We start from the raw sequence: 21,575 nt of genomic DNA, 5'->3' as shown, positions 1-21,575 counted from the left end.
ATTAGAAAAGTTATAATTAGTTTGTACGATAAGAACGATGTTTATTATTATTATAACAAGTAAAATAAATACGAATGGACTGAAATTGTACTTTATGTAACGCCAGTTAAAAATATAATTTATTGTTTTATTTTATATTTTATTTTTATATATGTAGTTATTAAATATAAATTATATAGTACTTACAATTCGTAAGCTTAGACCAGCATTTATATAAAATGTAGAAGTAATAATTATTTTTTGGGTTAAGAACATGCATTTTATTTATATTAAAAGCCATTTAAATCATGACTTATTATTGACTAAAAACTTAATAATTTTGCAGTAAAATCAGAGGGTACTGTTTCAAAAGATAGATCTGACGTACGAGTGAAATTAAATTATTACAGTAAAAAATACCCAATGATATAAGTAAATTTAGATTTTCCTATTCTCACTGATGGATATCGTTATGATTATTTAAAATCAAGCAAAGTCGTATATATAAGTTATTTTTCTTTCACTTTTTCGGCTCATATCATATCTGTTTAGAAAACACATTTTTTTTACTCTGCTGTACACTAAGTGTACATGTCATCTTACTTTAAACATTTCAAATAAAATTGTTATTTTTTAAATATAAAAATTATATGATAATGAATTTTTATAGCGCATAGATACTGTAATGTACATGTCATCTAATTATGTGACTATCTATATAAATATTTTTATTGAAATATTTTTAATTAAAGCAATTCTTCACGATATACTTACAATTTTTGTGATGTACACCGAGTGTACAGATCATCTTATTGTATGAATATTTTTATTATTATCTCAAAAAAACTAGCTTTTCCGCTTTTAGCTTTATATAAAATAGTTAAACTATAAATTATAGGTAGCTAACACAAACAGCAAAAATTAATATTTTTTTCAAAAAAGAACAGTAAAACCTATTTTGTTTATATCTGCTTCACACTATATAATACAATTATTATTTTTATATTGCAATAATTACATATATTATTTTCCTCATATTATTATTAATTTATAATAAATTTAGTTAATATTAATCAAACCATATTTTAATAATATTAAATTACTATTTTTTACATGTACACTGAGTGTACATCACCGGAAGGTCTTAAATTTTTTTGCACTGTAATTGAAATGTGTTTAATTTCATATTGTAGCTAACTTCTTACTAATGATACATATAATATCAGTAAGTCTTATTGTTTTTTAGTATTTAAAAACTAATTTTAAGTATTAAAAATATAACGAAACAATTAATTACTCACTACATTAAATTAAATTAATATTATAAGCTATGAAACATCTGATATATATTATGGCACACGCTTCAGAATTTTACATTTAAGACTATCGTGATCTAACAGGTTATCCCAATGCGTCACCATAGTAAAAAAAAAGCAATTCTTAATATTATTACATCAATTAAAAATGTCCGAACTCGCTTAGAAACATTAATTAAAAGAACATTGAACTTTATAAACTATTAAAAATATCTTACTAATATTTATTGTAATCCATAAAGAATTATCGCGAAAAATAGAAATATATTAATTTTTACTTTTCAATTGAGAAAATTTAACAACGTTTTAAATTATTTTACTTTTAGGTTTCAATTTAGGTTTAAAAAAAACACAATTTAAAAGGTAATATTTGCACTAAAAAATAAGTGATTTGATGTACAAGTGTAATTATTATATATTTAGACTAAACTTTACGAATTAAGTCTTAACCTAAACAATATGTTGAATGTCTATTTCAATTCTTTTTGAGGAACCTCAATAAATAATATCAAATTAGACACTTTAATATTTGAGGAAATATTTTTAGTTCAGTGATTATTTTCTGTAATAATTTTAGTTATATTAGTTTTTTTTTAAATATCCCAAGGTATTAAAACTAATGCAATTTTAGTATTACTTAATGCATAGATCAAATTTAAGGGTTATAAGATAAGTTTAACTGCATCGACATTTTCTATAAAGCTGAATCTTGATTTTCATGCAGTTCTGCCATTGATAATAAATCCGTCGGGTATGTTTTCTTCTAGTGCACAAAATAATATCTAATCCTAAAATCCAAGGACGTACATTTTAGTTTTTGAACCGTGGCCTTTTTCGGGTTCAACTGTGACCTTCGGCCCGCTGCAGGCTCGCCTGATGTGTGTGGCAGCGACGATACGGCCGCATTACATAACGCCGAGAGCTTTCGGCTGTCGGAGTCGGGGTTGGGGTTCGGGTGGCTATTGCGTCACAGCCACCCTCATATCGACCGGCCGGGGAGGACGACCTCCAGCTTTTCCTACATCCGAGAGCGAGAGAGATAGAGCCGCCACGAGGCTTTAATGCATTCGAAAAGTTCCCTCTGAGGAACGGGAGCTGGTTTCGAGAACCGTTTGCGTATGCTAATCTACAAGGTGTAATTGCAGATTAATCGTCGATTAAAAACTGCAGCATCGAAAAATTCCTTTGTTCCCATTTTTTGTAAAATTATATCTCTCGAAAATATATACATATTTAAATTTTAAACAAATACATATCATGCTATAATAATACACAGTAAGTTAATAGTTAGTTGTTTTAAGATAGTATTAGTTGATTTAATATTAGAGCGCAGGTCAATAAAATTTTCGTAAAGAGTTTGTAATGATTTACATAGTTTCAATTTTTATACCTAGGAAAAAAATTACATAATTTTCATCGTGAAAATGCATTGTAGCATCGTTGAGTGAGCGACGGGTAATTTAGTTAATGCCTGTTTAAGCCTCACCTGTCCCGTTCGGACCCGTTGCGCCATTTGTCTCTATGCAAATAGGGGTAGGTAGTCCTGCAGTTGTATGACGTCATACATGCACACAACACCCAGACACTATTGAACCATCCTAGAGCAAAAGGTTAATGCACCTCTTCGCTTATGGCTTCGGGCGGATTCAGCTGCATTTCAAATGCAGGATCATATTTTTTGTCGTTGTTTGTCGGAGGAATGAAACTTTGCGCTTGCGGAAAGTTTTACGCATTAACGCGCTGAATATTAAATGTGCCTACATTTTAATACTGAAAAAAGGTATATAAAGAGAAAAGTTTTCGCTTTAATATTGCCGAGAAGTACTACAGAAGCAAACGTGCGCGGATAACGGTGTAAATATTTGTATTCGGGTTGATTTTCGCCGGAGGCTTTGCTTTATGAGACGTGTACAATAAAGGTGGGCGTGTATTTGTATCCGTATATGTGAATGAGAGGTTTGAGTTGTGTGTATCCATAACAAAAATCAGACTTTTTCACAAAGATGCTGCTTGAAACGTGCTCGAGATCAGTATATTTGTAACATGAGTTATAAAGGGTTTAATACTTAAATTAATCAGTTGAATGAATAAATGTCTATGTGTATATTTGGAAAAGCATATTCATATTTACGCACGCACGCTGAGTGTGTACACACAATGTTATTCTACGTTCTAATTTTAACTTACATTTTAGTGAAAAATCGTTAATTGGAAGTGGCACACGTAGCCTAACAGTTCTAGAATCTACAGAGCGGTCGAAACTCTTCGAGGTCAAAATTTCCGCTCGACAATATTCTCTCTCCCACGCTTAGGTGTATATAATCAAGGACGCGCCGAGGGGTGGTCGGTATACGGACGTAGTGGAAATAATTTGAATTTATCAAGTGGCAGGAAGGGTGCCGTAATGCTAATCCCAGCCCTCGGCTTGCATACTAACTATGTACGTTCCGAATCGGAATTTTATTATTGTGCGATGTATAAGTTATAGTCGAGCGAATTCCATGGTGCTTGAAACCTAAATAAAAAGCTCAGATTTAACAAAAATATGTTCTTAGAAGTCATATAAACGTTTCATCATCTCGTAGTACAATGCCTATAATATACATTCACATTGCGTAATTATTTTTAGACGTTCGCGGAGCTTTAATATAAATCGCATTAGGTATAATATACATCTATGATATCTGAGGACACGGTAAAAATAACTACGTGGAGGTTTTTCGAGAGGTTGTTCAGTAGATGCAGGAAATATCTCGAGTGGGTTACGTAACGAACTCAGAAGTCTTCAAAAGCGCGGATAATGATGCATAAATTCTGAGCTTTAAGCTTTAAAAAATATGTGTATGTTGATTTTTCAACCGGGTTTCGTCAGATAAAAGCGCATCGATTCAGGTCCAGCGTTAAAATGGCGACGGGGCGATGCACCCTTAGGGGGTGGGAAATCGGCGCCAGAGCGGCTGGCGGCTCTGACCCGCCCATGCCACCCACGACCAACCCTTAGCTTCCGTTTTCCGGTGCAACGTACCAGACCCCGCGACATATCTATATCCTATGTCTTTACGTAAAGCCCATTTATGTACGCTAAAGCGTCTTTAACTCGAATTTATGGAGTGTTTAGGGGATTTGAGGCTTATCAATGTGTGTGTGTGTATGTGTTTTTTTTGCAAGGGCGTGGAAGATAAAGGTTGATGAATGAAGCGAACGCGTCTCTGAAGGTATACGATAAAGGATTATGTATTATATGATTTTTAGGGATTGTGTGCTTGAATATTAATGTCGAAGGTTGCCGGCGACTGCTTGTTTGCGGATGTGGAAAAATAGTGATGAAAAACAAGCGTCGGAATAAGAGCGTGTTTTTGCTGAAGCCTTTCCTCTGAATGTATGTCTTATACTTTATTGATCAAATTTATTATAAAGAAGTCATATTTTTTCATACTTTTGTACATACAAAATAGTGGTGGATTTTTATAATTATTTTTGATACCTTAAATGACTTATTCCACTTTCATAATAAACTGATTTACATAGTTCACAATTTTAATTGAATCTGTTAGTAAAATAAAGTATTAATACATATTTAAACAACATACTTTTTATTTTTAGTTAGAGTTTAAATTTTTTATAGACTTTTTCGGAATATACAATAGAAAATTCGTCATATCTTTACATTTATAATTTTCAACTGGTTCAGCATTTGGTTTTAACTGCCGTAAACTTGTTCTAAAACTAGATCTAGTTAATATATCGGTGTTAAGTTTGATCTGCATTTTTGAAACAAAATGGCGGCTATTAAAATAATACTATTCTAGAAAGTTATATAATAGAAATTGCAATAAAAAATTGTTTCATAATGGAGGCTATTTAAAATATTATAAAAACTTCTATAGTAGATAAATATTAATATAAAATGAAGGTTTACTCATTTTTATTACAGAAATATACCCAATTCTTGCGGAATTTCTAAGCGGAATTTTTTCATTACCCAAACATTTTAATGTATTATTTATTTTTTCGTTATCGATTCTTTGGGAGTATATGCTAAAAAAATGTATTGTGGTATTTTCTGCAATACTGTTCGATTCATTATAATTATCAGGAAATAAGCTATTAGAATTAAAGAATGAAATCCTGCGATTTTAACAATTTAATAAGCACAATCTAGTAAAATTGAAAATTTCAAAATTTTAAATGTTTATTACACCTGCACTTGTCTCGTGCGGGATAGCCAGATGCTCATAAGGCATATTATTTATAATAAAGTATATAATAATATCTCATTTTTTATACTCCTCGCTTATTCTACTTTCATATAACACTGACATTAAATATTATTTAAAATCAATTAAACATAAATATATATATTTATCAACTTAAAATTATCAGTGATATAAACATATAATTTATATTATAAAAATTGAAATACAGAAGTTTACGTACTTGTAAATATAAATTTAAAATAATTACAAATTTATTTATTTCGATTAAATTAAGACCATCGTAACCCAAGTTATCCCAATGCGTCACGATGGTCGAAAGCAATAATTGTATTATTTCAATACACAAAAAATTATAAAATAAAATACAAAATCATGAAATATCAAAATTAAATCGTAAATAAAATGCGGCTAATAAAAAAATGTTCTATCTTACTGAAAAAATATTATAAACACATATTGTTAAGTCAAATATAATTGACATTAAAAATATGTATAAAAAATATTTTATAACTATCTCTCGCCTACATAATATAGAAACGCTTTAGGATCATAGCTCACAAATTTTAATATCTTTAAATTATTTACAAAATATTTATATATTTAAGTTCTTATACGCTATTAATGTAATAACAAGCATATTCTATTTATTTTTAATTATTTTTAAAATAACGTCTGTTTTTTTCTTAGTTTTGCGTTTTTGTGGTTTACAAGTCGTATCGAATGTTGAGTTGAGCTCTTAGGATTAGGCGATCGCTTAACAAAAGCTGGTACTTTCTAAAGTTTTTTTGCGCTTAATGCGAATTAATGTAAAATTGGAAGCGAAATCAATGTGTGTCATTATTATATATCACTGAAAATTTAATTATAAATTAGCAACATCGTCATTCTATGGAATGCGTAATCGGGGGTTTATGTACCTGTTTCGCATTTATGTAGCACTGACCTTTTAGTGTACTTATTCGGAAATGCTAATGGGTGCCGTTTTAGGACGAAAAAGTCTCAACGGCACAAATCAATTCACGCAACAGAATCTTTATTTTTAATTAAATATATATTACAAGTTGTATAAAGATCAAGGTTTATCTAGATATTTTCTTTTTCGTGTTATGTTTTTTACTATATCAATTACTATGTATATTTTTCCGGGAACAAACTGGAAAAATATTATATATCTCATTGCTTTGATTTTTGATACATAGTATTTTTGTATCTTATCCTTTGTTATAAAATAAGGTTCTACAATAATGATATATATATTTATGTTTGCATATTTGTTGATCAAATTTCAATCTATTTTTTTAACTAGTTCTATTTTTTATATAGAGGTCGTCACTTTTGTAAAATGTCAATGCACTTAACACAACCCAAAACTACCCTTCGTAAAAAGTTACATAAAACCCCCATTATTATAAATTTTACAGGAAGGACATAGTTACTTTTATATTTTTTTAGACTCTTTACAAGTAAAATTTTAGGTTCTTGATTTTGATTTTTATAACACAGGTATAATGGAAGCTTTTTTTACTCGGTGGTTTTAAAGTTTGTTCATTATAAAGTGTTAGATGATGTATTCAACATTAACTAGTGTTTCTTAAACTGAATTTAATTTGAACAACGGTGTGAAAATTTAGCTCAATTAAAAGATAACACGCCGGCGTTTTTCGTCCGAATATAGCGAGTATACACACACAAAGCTGAAACGGTCGAACGCGGAACATGTTATGACACCATTAGACGACGATAATAGGGTGACAACGAGGGAAAATATTTAGAAGCCCTCGTTAGTGTGAAAGCACTGATGATACACGTAACGAAGCCGGCGGCCATTTATCATTTTGCTACGCGACGTTAATTTTCTCGGGCGTTACCTGTCTTTTTTTAGTGCATCGTCTTAAATTATTATACACAATGATTCGCTGGGGGTGATTTTTTTCTCACCCCCTTACGTCGGGGCATTGCGAGTAGTAAATGGAGTGTAGTCGGAACTCGCAGCCGGCAAATTGGCGTCGATAAATCGTTACAAAGTGCCGCACTATGAAATTGTGCCGACTGTATTAGAGACGTGAGAGAATTTTCATTTCAGCACCGAGTTATGGCGCGACTGATTTATTTTTATGTTGAACATAATGACCCTTTTGAGTTTAATGCTGTCTCATAAGGATGATCGATTTGTATATGTATAATGATAATATGTTTGTTCAGCCCTTTATCTGGGATATTCACTTATGAAAATCAGAGTCTCTCTTATAATACAAAGAAAATTTTTAGTAGTATTTCTATAATAAGTTTCAATTTATTTTCAATAGCTTATCATTCATTGTTTTATTGGTCAAAGCTTAAGATGAAGATACAGAATTGAATTAATATACAATTTTACTTCTTTAAAGTAAGAGTGAAAACAGTATCCTTTTTATAATGAAAAATAGTTATATTAGAAGAAAATATCCTATCAGCTTTTAAAATGGTTCATTGTTTTTTTTACTATTGTTATTGAGTCTATTAAAAAAATGGTAAAAAATCCCTGAACAATCGGAAGTTTTTTAATTTTTTTTAATAAATCTAATAATAAAATATTTTTAAAATAATACAAACTTTAATGAATAGAATATACACTTATCCCTCGATTTATGCTGTAAATACGTTCTAAGAAATATCACGTAAGCGAAAATTGTAATAAAGCTTCTTTAATTTAAAAAGTAAATGAATTTCAGCAACATCGTGCGCTCAAAAATTCAGGATACACTGTATGAGCAGTGGATGAAGTTCAAGATGTAGGTCATGTGCTATGATTTTGAGTATTTAAAAATAATGTTTTTTAAGCCGCGTCAATCGAAGGATATGTGTTTATATCAAGTTGAGATGTTACTATTACATTTAGTCGTAAATCATTATTTACGACTAAATGTAATAGTAGCATCTCAAACTAGTAACTCTGAGGTTGCGGGTTCGTGCCCCGATAGGGACACTCGAAATTTATTTATTAAAAAACCAGCCCCATCTGCAGGGACATCTATTGGTTATAAATTATATTACTCATAATAATTTATAATTCTTAATATAGATGTCACTATTCCCAGACTTTGTCTGGTGGTTAATACTTACTTGTAGGTATTAATTATATCTGATTGACTTACTCAGTTGGTACAGATTTACCCCATTGTAACGCATTGGGCTTACGTCTGTCAGGTTACAACGGAAGTCTTAAAAAAAAAAAAAAAAAAAATACATATATACATTTTTCTATATTGAGTCAATCCAAATATTTTATTGGAAATCATTTCAATTTTAAATAATGTGAATATTTGAATATTCGTTAATACTTTCACATTTAAAATTTTTTAAATATTAGAATGAAGCAATTTATATATTTGAGTAACACAGGTAGTCGCTTTTTTACTCAATATACTCGAGTGACTAGTGCCGCTCAAAAATCCATGCGACTTTTGTTTCAAAATGCTATACAATGAGATGGTTATTCTCAACAAAAAAAACGAACATTTGTGAATAAAATATCTATTGGCGGTATCTACTATTACCGAAATTTGCAGAATCGCTCGTTGAACGAAACAAAATGTTAACAAGGCTCACCTTTTATTATTGTTTAACGCTTATCTCAAAACAAGGTGTGCGTCGCAAACTTTTATGAAGTTCGTCTTACGTTTTTTTATCAGCTAAATAATTCAATCACGGGAAATCTATTTTGAATTATTTTATTTATATGCAAATCCTCATGATATTTATTTATAATATTGTATAAACAATATTAGCTATTGTATACATAATAAATTCGATTAAATGTTCCATCAATTTTGCTGAATTAATTTAATCGCATTTATTGATTTGAAAAAGCTGAAAAAAATATGTAAATATATATGAATAAATTAAGCATTATCATTTTGATCATTAATTCGCACAGCATTGTGCTTTGCATATTTAAATCAAATTAATAAAACATAAAATTCAAAAAGTGTAACGAATATGATTATTGAAAATAAATTATTTTTAACAAATATTTCTTTTCAATTAAATAATATTTTACATGCATTTAGTATAAAACCGAGTAAGTAAATTACGAATAATTTAGAACCCTAGTTGTGTCAAATGAACAATGTATTATTATATATTAGCCCAATTACCTAGCGGCGACTAAACAATCCCCGTATGTTGTGTGTACACACGCGTTCTTAAAATATTATCGCTCACTTTAAACGTCGCCCTAATCGCATTAGGACCAACCGCCGCCCTCTTAGCCACCCCGTCGCCGCCTTAAAATAAATATCACCCACTTTGAGCGAAAGACGCGGCCTATCGCCCGCGGCAAAGCGATCGGCTATTACCTCGTTCGCTCGCTTTTACACGAAATGGTTGATACATCTCTCTATACATACTTCATAATAATACGCTTCTTTAGTGACTGACCTCGCAGATAATAGAGTGAGAAACTGGCATTATCAACCTTAATACAAATTATAGCGCTCAATGTTTCTACTCCTAAATCTACCATATAAATATATATATATTTATAAATACACTGATGTAATGAACACTCACGATACAACGCTCGACTCTTCGCCGTTGTAATTTTCATAGAAATTGTGGATAAAATATTGTCACGCTGTGTTTCTACTCTACGTATTATATATAAAAATATATGTAAATGTAAAAAACATTAGTAATTGTTTTATAAGGTTATTGAAGCAATGTTTTATAAGCACAACTATATTTTTCGACACTAAAATGGTGCCGTGCAGTATGTGTACCTACGTGCATTGTTGCCGGAACAGAGATTTGCTCGGGTTGCGGGTCATCGGGGCTCGATGGGGGCGGGTTTTGGGGTCGCGGCCTCCCAGATCGATGGGCGGCGGCGCCTCGAGGTCGCCGGGGCCCCCGCCCGCGCCCCCAGACGACCTCGCTGCGTGCACCGCGCTGCAAGCGGGCTGGGGTCGCTCGGACCCCAGAACTGACTCCACCCTCTTATCCACCTCCAACCCCCATCCTTAATTGACTCTTAACGCGAAGACGAACGACTAACTAACCCTTCTTCTTTTTCTCGTTTCAGCCAAAATTATATTATTTTACCTGATTTTCTATTCGGTATTGATCGGGTTCTTTGCTGCCATGTTGGCCGTATTTTACCAGACGCTGGACTATCGGACGCCAAAATGGCAGCAAAGCGAATCACTCATTGGCAGTAACCCAGGTAAATATAAATTTATTATGTATTCAAAAGCGTAGTGTAGTTTATCATTGATTCCTTCTAAAAGCACCGAAACGCCTATGAAATCTTACACCTAGACAGCCGTTTCAGAGTGAAAAAAAGACAGAATAAAATCTGTGGGCAGTTTATTTATTATCCAAATTGCCAAAGCTTTGAAAGATGGAATGTAAATACAGCATCAAGCATTGATATCTAATGACTCAAAATTACTTAAAAAAAAATCTTCGGTATGCAGATGACTACAATGAGAGCAGAATTGAGTTGAAAGTGTATTTTTTTATAATTCACTTACATTACAAAATATGTTATGCAGATGACACTGTACTATCAGATTTTTTTGAAAGTATATTAAATACAATAAGTTTATATATTAAAAGTGTGATTACATTCAAACAGAAAATTCTTTCTTTATTTATATAATATGGAGTGAATAGATGCTATCATTCAAATCTTGGTAATATCGAAGGCCAGCGGACATAGAAAATCAGCCATAAACTATATATCGCTGTATAGATACATATGAATATATTGTGCTCGCTCTTATACAACGTATAAGACTCCTGCCTCGGAGCTGGGGTCTAAAATTTTGATGTGTCGGCCTTTATTTATGGGTTTGACCCTATAAAAGAGTGCCGGGGCGCGAGCGCGATATGTCCTAATAAATATTTCACGCGTTTTCTCGCTCTTAATGCTTCTCCTCTCTACTTTCAGGTCTTGGATTCCGGCCGATGCCTCCGGAGTCCAACGTTGAGAGTACGCTCATCTGGTACAAGGCCAGCGATGAGGGCAACGTCAACTATTGGACCAATGAGCTAGATAATTTCTTAGAGGGTAAATATATCACATTAAATGATCTATTTTTATTTTTAGAAATCACGTTAATTATGTATAGTAATAGCTTAATGGCGGAGGTCAAGGCTATATTAATTCTAGTATAAATGTTTATTTAAATGTATTTCTTTTACAGTTTACAGAAAGCCCAGCTCGCAAACTTCAGGGAGTGAGAATCGTATGCCATGCAATTACGATATTCGACCAGCAGAGGGCAAGGTGTGCAACGTACCTGTGGATACTTGGGCACCCTGCGTCTCCGAAAACGCTTACAACTATCGTAAATCAGCACCCTGTATATTCCTTAAATTGAACAAGGTGAGTCATTAGACGTGTCCAAATCACGCATCACCTTATAAAGCGACGCTAATCGAAACTCTCACTCTTTCAGATTTACAATTGGATACCTGCCACATACAACGATTCAAAATCACTGCCTGAAAACATGCCGCAAGAGTTAAAGCAACATATCCTACAAGAACGGTCCATCCATCCCAATTCTGTCAGTATTACGGCCGTCTCACAATACGAAGATCTTTGTTGATAACAAACGGCAGACAAAGATCTTCGTAAATTAATAACATTGTTAGTGTTCTATTAATAATGTGATTTTTGTAAACTTTCAGATGGATACGGTGTGGGTGTCATGTGAAGGGGAGAATCCGGCGGACATCGAAAACATTGGAGCCATTCAATACATCCCGCGCCGCGGATTTCCCGGATATTTCTTCCCATTCACGAACATTGATGGCTACCTCAGTCCTATGGTCGCCGTATACTTCGAAAGGCCCAGGAGTTAGTACAAATTCATACTAAATTTAACTAATGATGATATTTTCTTTGCACGATTCGTGAAAATTATATAAGCAAATATGTTTTATTCACCTGCTTATGAAGATGCCCTACTATTTTATTATTAATAAAGGGAAACAACCCAATGAATAAATCTACAAACTTAGCTCAAGGATTCTGCTTAATTTTTACATTAGCTCTACCTTTACGAACCATTTATTTGTTTCGTTTGCTTATCTATATTGCTGTAGTGTCAACATAACATAATATATTACACAAGTAGTTGATTGTATATGTTTTATGTGAATATAATTTAAATTATTTAAGCAATTTAATGCCCCTCTTATTATACTGTGACACATATCTGAGATTGAGAGTCAATTTTTGCCATAGTGAATGATTTATTTATTGATATTATTATAAGTTACCAGCACAAATGGTTCGAATACCAGATGTGCCGTAATTGTAAATCCGATCAATCATCACAGATAAGGTTTACCTAGATTTTCCAGATTTCACCGATGAATATTGTAATAATGAGCTACTTCAAGTTAAGAACTGAAATGCTTTTTATCGCTCAAAATCAATCTCAAGTCGTTGCCTCAATCACATTAGTTTGTACTGTGATAATTTAAGAACAACTGGTTAACATGCTGCTTCTTCTGCGTCCATTAAGTAAAATAAAATAGTATTTTTATACCTATTTATCTACTTGATATTGTTTATTAACTACCAGTACTAGAGACCTACAAGTCCAACCCTTATGGGCGGACACCCAGCTTTTGACGGTCAGATGAGCAGGACCCCGCCCCCCCATAGTGCTAAATATTTTATTGGAGTTGCATGACTCGGGGAGACGTGCTCTCGTTGGCTGGCCTGCATTGGTTTGAATTGCATGCAATGCATATTATTCTTGTCACAACACTACCCCCCTGATCTTTGAGGGGTGTATATGTTGCCTCAGTTGCATCCTTGGCCCTCGGTTCCCCTCAGGGCCAAGCCCTTTGCCCCTGCTTGCGTTACTCTGCTATGCTTTGTTCGTCATCAGTAGTGCCTCGCGTCCTACCTCAGACAGCCAGCTGAGGTAGGACGCGATTTAACCTCAAGAGTGGTCCCTCGCTCTCCCACACTATAAACAGCGAACTCCAGCGCGTGGTCAACTGGCGGTGGTGGCGTAAAAAAAACCATTCATGATTTTTAGTGACATACATAAATATATTTCTTCACTCAATGGTGCTCAAACTTCTTCATTCGCAACTCCCAGATAGACAGTAGACATATCTTTTAATTCTCAAGGTAGATGAAACCAAATTTCGCCAACTATAATTGTCCATTGAAGAGAATCTACAAGTCTATCGCGAATTTGTTATTTTAATTAATATAATGGATAAATTAAAATACAGCAGTTCAAACATGTCATAAAATGCGATAGCAAAATGCGAATCGTAAAAAATCGACGAATCCGAAGGGTGTGGTATTACATAAACTTTACTACCAATAGAGTCGCAAACGATCGAGCCCTCATTAAACCATTCGTATGTATACTTTCGATACAAGTATAGTTAGTTTCCTATATTTTCCGGAAGGTAGAAAAGTCGCTGAATTAATTAGAATCGCGATATTGTAAATTTTTTACGACGTCCCCGTAAAAAATAAAGTTTGGCCGGCACGAGATATTTTTACGAGTCCGCCCCTGGCGAGTCACGTGCCGCTTGGGGCGCATGCGCCGCCCACTAACCTAGTGCCGGCGCCACGTGATGCCGCCTTATCGATTGCCGCCCCTAACCCTCGCAACCTGCGGCCCTGTCTTCTAGATGTTCACTTTATAATGTGCTCCATTTCTTATTGAGGGAGAACTTTATAGAAAAAAGCTGGAGAAATTTAGGGAGAGCGTTTGAATTCATATTTTTAGGCGTCTACAATCGGTAAACTATTCAATAGATATTGAGAAAACATTCTAACGGTACAAAAAATAATAGACTAGCACCCTATAGCTTCTAGAAAATCTCGTTTGTATTGCTCCTAAAAAAATGTGTTTTTTTTTTGTGATATGTGATGGGTGGTGAGTTGCTTTGTTTATGCATAATAAAAAGCAGCTGATTTTACCATCACCGATCATCTGCAACATACAATTTCATCGTTGTTTTGGATCAGAATAATAGTGCAACAAATTCTATATTATAGTTTATAATTAAGGGCGTTGTCGTGCAGACATTTTTGTTGTTTCGTGTTTCTTTTTTTATAATTGATATTTGACGTAAGATGTATTTAATTTAACTTTGCCGAATTGCTGTATGGATTCTTGTGCAAACGAAAATTGCGCACAGCAAAATTTCTAATCATAGATGATCAATATATATTATACTTCAATAATACGTCAATTTATATATAAAAAATGTTAATATGATTTGAATTCAAAAATATTTTACAATTATATGAGTAATTTACATTGGTAAGACACACTTATATTTTCTATAATTACTTAAATTTATAATTAAAAATAGAAAAAAATATAAAGCAGTTGGAATTAAAATTAAAATATATTTGACAATCAAACAATCACCTACGTTCGAAATTTTTGCTGTGTAGAATTTTAGTGTGCGAAATTTTTATTTGCGCAATAATCCAGTCACCCTCTTTAACTAGATAACACTATTCCAAATAGGCTTTAAAATTTACTGGTATGTCATAAGTTTATTAAACATTGTAAATAAAGCAGATACAGCTTATTTCCTGCTATATATATATATATTTTCCAAGGCATATGAAATCTATTCTCTCAAGTATTGTAGTGCCTTCATTACTTTGTTTTGATTCAAGATAGTATCTTTCAAGAAACTAGTAGCTTAGTTTTTTATTATGTAAATTCAGTATTTTTTTTAAACCCAGGTGGAGTCTGTCTGTTCTATATATTGTAGTATCACAGAGTCTGCTCTTTACAATTGTAAATGCTGGAGTTTTTGGATGTATTCAGTATGTTTATAATCGGATACTTGATACTTGCAAAAGTGATCAAGAAGCCGGGAGTTTTACCCTTTATTCCATCGCAACTTCATGTCTTACTTTGCAATTCTTTGTTACTTATTATATTTGTAAAATTGATATGTTGAGATTGTTAACTTTTTCATTAGTGCATTCAGTTTATTGGTAGGTTCTTCTATCGTTTTGCTGGTTGAAAGGATAGCCATATTATCTGCAAATGTATTTATTTACTTATTTAAAAACACTTGTATGGCATAATAGTATTAGGCCAATACATTATCAATAAAGAAAAAATACTTAAAAAATGTATATATTTACAAAACAATTATTATATATGAATTTATATACATATATATGTATATACAATAACAATATACATATATTTCTTGGGAATGTAAATGTGAGCTTGATTTTAATATTATTTTATTTATAATACACATTATATTTAACGTAATATAGATTTTTTTATAAATGACCTCTATTTTTATCTTCAATTAAATAAAAAATCCATAAATACTTAATAGCTGGCCATACACGCACGGATGTCTCACGGACAAATCCGATCGTGTGTGGTGTAAAAAAACACAGATGATTCTGTCCGCTGTCCGTGCTTGAATTTTCCAAGCTCTCTAACCCAACCACATGTTCTCCAAAATTCAGTATTTCGACTAGATATATTGACGAATCCGACGTCATGATTAGATACATTTTTGAGAGGCTGAGTGTATTTTTATTTTAAAAATACCAAGAACATATATTTTTAATATATAGTTCATTGATATTTATAAAGTTATTCCAAAAAGCTCTGCAAGCAAAGGGTTGAGGAGGTTGAGCTATATTGTAAAACTCACTCTTTGTAAATCTCCCCCTAAAAATAAACCTTACTGCTATCACAAACCGAGTGTATTCTATACGAAAGTCGATGGTTCTTTATCAACGCTATGCTTTATGTGCTAAATATTTTCTTGAATACGACCTGAGCTTCCACTTCGATGGATCCTTGTTCCTGAAAACGTGAGCCAAAAGATAAACGTAAAACTAGTTTATTTGAAATGTCGCATGTTTTGCTGGGCGAGAACCCTTGATGGGTTCTCGCCCAGTAAATTTGTAGAATATCTTGATGCACTCCAACTAATACATTTTTATTGACTAAAGAATCTTTGTATTTTAAATAATATTATATATACAGAATATATAATGTTCTAAAAGGTGATCCAACTTCAGTTTCCAAACTTTCTTAAAAAAATAAACATTATGAAAAATAATATCAATTATATGGCTGCTTTTGCACCTTTTGCAGCATCCGATCCTTTCAATGTAATTTTCAATTACTTTTTCGCACATTTCGGGTGGTATTTCGACTATAACTTGTTGGTTTTTATGAGCGATGTTGGTTTTTATGAGCTCCAACGTTTCGGGTTTGTCGGTTCACAAAAAAAATCCAGTGGCGTTAAAATGCATGATGATGTCTCCGAAACGTAAAATAATGCGACCTGGTAACTTTTGTTGTACCTGATTTGTAGCAAGTTGCACTGTCTTGTTGGAACAACAATATTTTGTGTCAAAAATAATCGATTATCATACGCTGATAGCGCTCATCATCCAATCTTCATTATTTTCAAGCAAGTAAGGTCCAATGACGCCGTCTGACAACAATGCGCATCAAACAGTCACTTTATGTGCATGTAATGGTCTCTCGCGAATCACATGGGCATTTTTGATCAAAATGCGCCAAAGGGAGCAATAAAAAGAGCTTAAAAGTTGCGAACTCCGATGAATCGACAATTCCGGGTATTCGGCCACACTTTTACTTACAACTGAACGGGCGTCACGATAATGCACATCTCTTAAAATTTTTTCACTACGTTGCGAATTGTTCACTTAGTAAGACGATGAAATTGATCATTAACTTCCAGTAAATTTTGATAAACAAAACATACGAAATTGTTATTTTCGAAGAGCAATTGAGAATTTTAACGAGTTAAATGATCCATTCCCTAAATGTGTCGTTGCAAACATTTGACACTTTTAACACACGCGTGACTATTACCAGATTTCTCAAACTATAATGTCAAGGACTCATTTTATCTTTATTTTATAAAATTCCATTTATAAAATATGCAAATAACCTGTATTTATATAGACTCCAAAATCCGATATACCGTGGAACCTTGACTTTTTCTTGATACGAGCATTTTTTAATTTGCCTTTACGTACGAGCAAAAAAAATGCGTAACTTTGAAAATAAACTTTGGCATTAATTTAGGTAGTATATATTTACCATTTCAAATTTACCCATTGAAATGGATTAATGGCGTTTCAATTCATTTTAATGAAAAAAATTGATTTGACATGCGAGTAAATTGAGTTGCAAGGAACGAATTAAAATCGTAAGTCAAGGCACCGTTGTATTAACTTTTGCTACTTTACTGAGAATTGGCCGATCTAACGTCATCGTTAAATACATATTTGCTTGAAAAGGAATTGGGGCTTATTGTAAATCTCTCGCTATAAATAAAGTTCCGGGTTTCCATATCAACTCCATACTCTGTTCCTGGAAATGGCAAACCAGTGGTAAAGTCACTGATTTTTAGGAATAATTTTTTTGGTGGAATTAAAGCATGTATATTTTTAAAATGAGAGCACATTCAATCCTGCGAAAGATTTATTCACACCTCAAAAAAATATATATGGCAAATATAAACCACTGTAGATTTCTATGTTTTAAAAAAACTATCCAGAGATATCGATAAAATTGATTTGTCGTTCATTTCAAAATTATAATCTCTGGTTTAGATAGGAGTTTTCGTATTTTTAATTCGAGTATGGATTAAGCAACATGTATATACGAAGTGTGATCAAAAAATACGGTGAATAATTAATAAGCTTAGATTAAATTTTAAAAAATCACCTTCAAAGTATTCTCATTGGTTAGCGGTGCACTTATCCTAACATTGATTCCATGATTGGAAGCATTTCTGAAAGGGCAATGTCGGGAATGGTGGCAAAACGTTTTCCTTTTAAAACGGTTTTTATTTTTGGAAAGATCTAGAAGTCTTATGGTGCTAAATTCGGAGAGTAAGGTGGATGTGGAGAGATAGAAACATTTTTTTCGGGCAAAAAGGTGTAGTACAGCGCGTTGTCGTGATGAAGGAGGAAGCCATTGGCCCATTTTTCTGGTCTTTTTCTCCGTACATCGTTTCGCAAACATTGTATAAACGCTCTTGTAATATTCTGAGCTTACAGTGGTTTCCCTTGTATGAACTCTGATCAAACTATGCTCTCATTATCGAAAGAAAAAACATGAAGTTGAGGTTCGACTTTGACTTGCGTGCCTTCTTAGGGCGAGGAGAACCATTCGTTTTCCATTGGGAACTCTGCATTTTGGTCTCAGGATCATATCCATACACTCAACTTTCATCTCCAGTTATAAGTTTGCCCATGAAGTCCGGCTCTGCATCTTAATGCAGATCCGGACTATCCTTCAATTCCGTGCAAACTGACACACAATTTTCCTTCTTAGGTTTGGGAACAAATTTCGCACTCACTCGTCTCATTTGAAAATTATCGATTAAAATGCTGTGCACAGATCCGTACGAGATGTTCAGTTCTTCGATAAGCTCTTGAATAGTCGATCGCTTGTTGGAACAAATCATTTTTGCACCTTTTTGCACGTTTTCGTCTGTTGCTCGTCTTCAACCGACTCATTTTCGCTTTTAAATTGCTCATACTATTTGTAAATAGTCTTTAGAGTCACCACATTATCACCATTTGATGAGCTTCTTTTTTGCAACTTAAAACAAAACTTAATGTTAACGCGTTGTTTGAAAACCATGATGCGCGACAGACACGGTAAACACAATCTCACTCTTTCAGTTTTGGAAGCCGGGTAACAAGTCACAACTTATTCAAACTTGACACTGACTATCTCAACGGTTCTGGCCTTCGGACTTATTACTTCAAATGAATGTAACGTCAGCAGTTGCTGCTATGAAAATTCATTCACCGTATTTTTTGACCACACTTCGTACAAAACATATTTATATCAATCACACTATATAATTAAATGCACTTCCAGGAAGTAATAAATATCTGCTTATTTTGAGCCGAGTAAGAAGAAATTTCGCAAATAGTTTGTAAATAATATTACCCTTTGTATTATATTAATATAAAGATAGGGCCGACTCAGATATCGGGATTTCGAATTTTTTTCCGAAGTCCAGCGCATACATAAAATCATAGTCCACCATTATTTCTACCTTTGTTTTGGGAGGCCCCGCATTTAATATTTTCTTGAGGTCCTGCAAAATCTTAACCAGCCCTATATAAAGGCTAATAGTTTTAGTCTGGTATATCAGAATACTTTTGTTATGTTTTTTTATGCGGCACGAGTATCTTTTGGTGTTAATCTCTTTTTAGCTATATAGAAATATTGCGCCTTGAGCTTTACGCCTTACAAACTAATGCCAATCACGGTTAAAGGTTATACGAGAAAATTACAGGTCATGATCTTACGCTATAGAAGAGCTCTCGTCTTAGCATGTTTCTTTTACAGATCTGTACTCGTAGGGGTTAGAAGACATGATTTACATTACAATATGTTTTTCTTGGAATCAGTAGAATCACTTTAAAACAGCATTAACGATCGCTCGTTTTTCCAGCCGGGGTACTGATCAATATCGAGTGCAAGGCGTGGGCAAAGAATATCCACCACGACCGCCACGAGAGACGCGGTTCGGTGCACTTCGAGCTGATGGTGGATTAGAGCGGCCGGCGCCCCCGGAGCCTGCGCCTGCACTGATCGACGCAACAGCAGCAGCAGCATCATCATCGGCATAAAAGACATCGACATCTCGACAACATCAACATCAACTCGTCAACATCGCGCATCATACAAGAAGAACATCAGCATCGACTCGTTCCGCCGCCGCCGCCACCGTCGAACTCGTCTCATCGTCTTCTCGTAAAAACACCCTCATACACCTAAAATGTAATCGATTAATGTGCTTGTACAAAACGTGTTCATTGTGAAGTGTGCCGCGGTTGCCTCGCGAACGCAATCACGGGGAGGTGCAGGGCTCCGCGAGCCGCAGCTTGGTAGTCGCTTGGGGGTGCCCCGGCTTTGGCGGACTCGCCCCCGGAACGGGGCGGACGGGGGCGGGCGCGCCCTCTCGGTACACCACCCCCTAAACTTAGGCCTTTTTTTTAACGTATTACAATTGAAAAATAATCGTGCGCGCCAGCGCATGCAACTCTAATAATTAATTAATAAATACATTAAAATATATATATATATATATATATATATATATATATATATATATATATATATATATATATATATATATATATATATATATATATATATATATATATATTTGTATATGTATGTGTGTGTTTACAAATATGTATATGTATATACATACATCGGAAAACGACGGACGGCGCAAGTGTCATGTGTCACACAACGCGGGGTTAAGGGTTGCCGCACACACAATTCCAATTAAATATATATGTATATTATATATACAGGGTGTCCGAGAGGTTCGGACAGCGCGCGCCACGATCGCAGCCGGGTGTCGGTTTTTTAATTAGATATTATCATATATATATATAGATTCATGCATTGTGTACTTTAAATACAATTTAAATCTACTAATCGATTAATTAGTTGAACCTTGGTAAGTAATCACTAGCTGACTTGAGTATCGAATCTGCCCTGCCACTCGTTAGTTCTAGCCGAGAGTCGTTTCGGCGACCCCGAAGCTTCCGCCGCGTACATATTAAACATACACACACAATACACGCGCGCCACACGCCACGACACATGAAGCGAACTGTACATTTCGTTGCGATACTGTGAACACTGCGGTGACGTTCAAAGTGTGAACCGCGGCGGACCGCACTACATGTTAAGCACTGTTACGCTAGTTTTTAAACGCAGAAATAATTACTTAAAAAAGAGATTACCTATCCGTGTGCATGCATATAAATATATATATAGGCGCGCGCGCGTGTGCGCACGCGCACGCGCGTACACACATATGTATATGTATGTATTTTTAAATAAAAAATTAAATAAAAATATATAAATATTAATTAATGAAATTGTTATAAATAGTTAGTATGTACGTACTTAAGTGTTATCTGTACTCCATATAGTTTAGATATACTTTTAGGGAACTATCCACCAAAAATAATAATTTAAATATATATATATAAAATATGAGTGTATGTGCG

At 33.6% G+C, this 21,575-nt stretch overlaps 1 protein-coding gene across 2 annotated transcripts in view; it reads left to right on the top strand.

Annotated features, from left to right (window-relative positions):
- Positions 1-20,562, top strand: part of nrv3 (sodium/potassium-transporting ATPase subunit nervana 3) — a 51,938-nt gene extending 31,376 nt beyond the window's left edge. For both annotated transcript variants that reach the window (XM_088194658.1, XM_088194659.1), the window contains exons 2-7: positions 10,572-10,712; positions 11,442-11,561; positions 11,698-11,879; positions 11,953-12,063; positions 12,188-12,356; positions 19,997-20,562. In XM_088194658.1, coding sequence (XP_088050784.1) covers positions 10,572-10,712; positions 11,442-11,561; positions 11,698-11,879; positions 11,953-12,063; positions 12,188-12,356; positions 19,997-20,100 — 827 coding nt within the window. In that variant the 3' untranslated portion in view covers positions 20,101-20,562. The remainder of the gene's footprint in view (positions 1-10,571; positions 10,713-11,441; positions 11,562-11,697; positions 11,880-11,952; positions 12,064-12,187; positions 12,357-19,996) is intronic.
- Positions 20,563-21,575: the final 1,013 nt, after the last annotated feature.

This window comes from Plectrocnemia conspersa, unplaced genomic scaffold (genome assembly GCF_051122295.1).
Source record: "Plectrocnemia conspersa isolate PC_06_02 unplaced genomic scaffold, ASM5112229v1 ptg000010l, whole genome shotgun sequence".
Classification (NCBI taxonomy): domain Eukaryota; kingdom Metazoa; phylum Arthropoda; class Insecta; order Trichoptera; family Polycentropodidae; genus Plectrocnemia; species Plectrocnemia conspersa.
The sequence above is the reverse complement of the archived record's forward strand: the minus strand, read 5'-3'. Positions and strand labels throughout refer to the sequence as shown.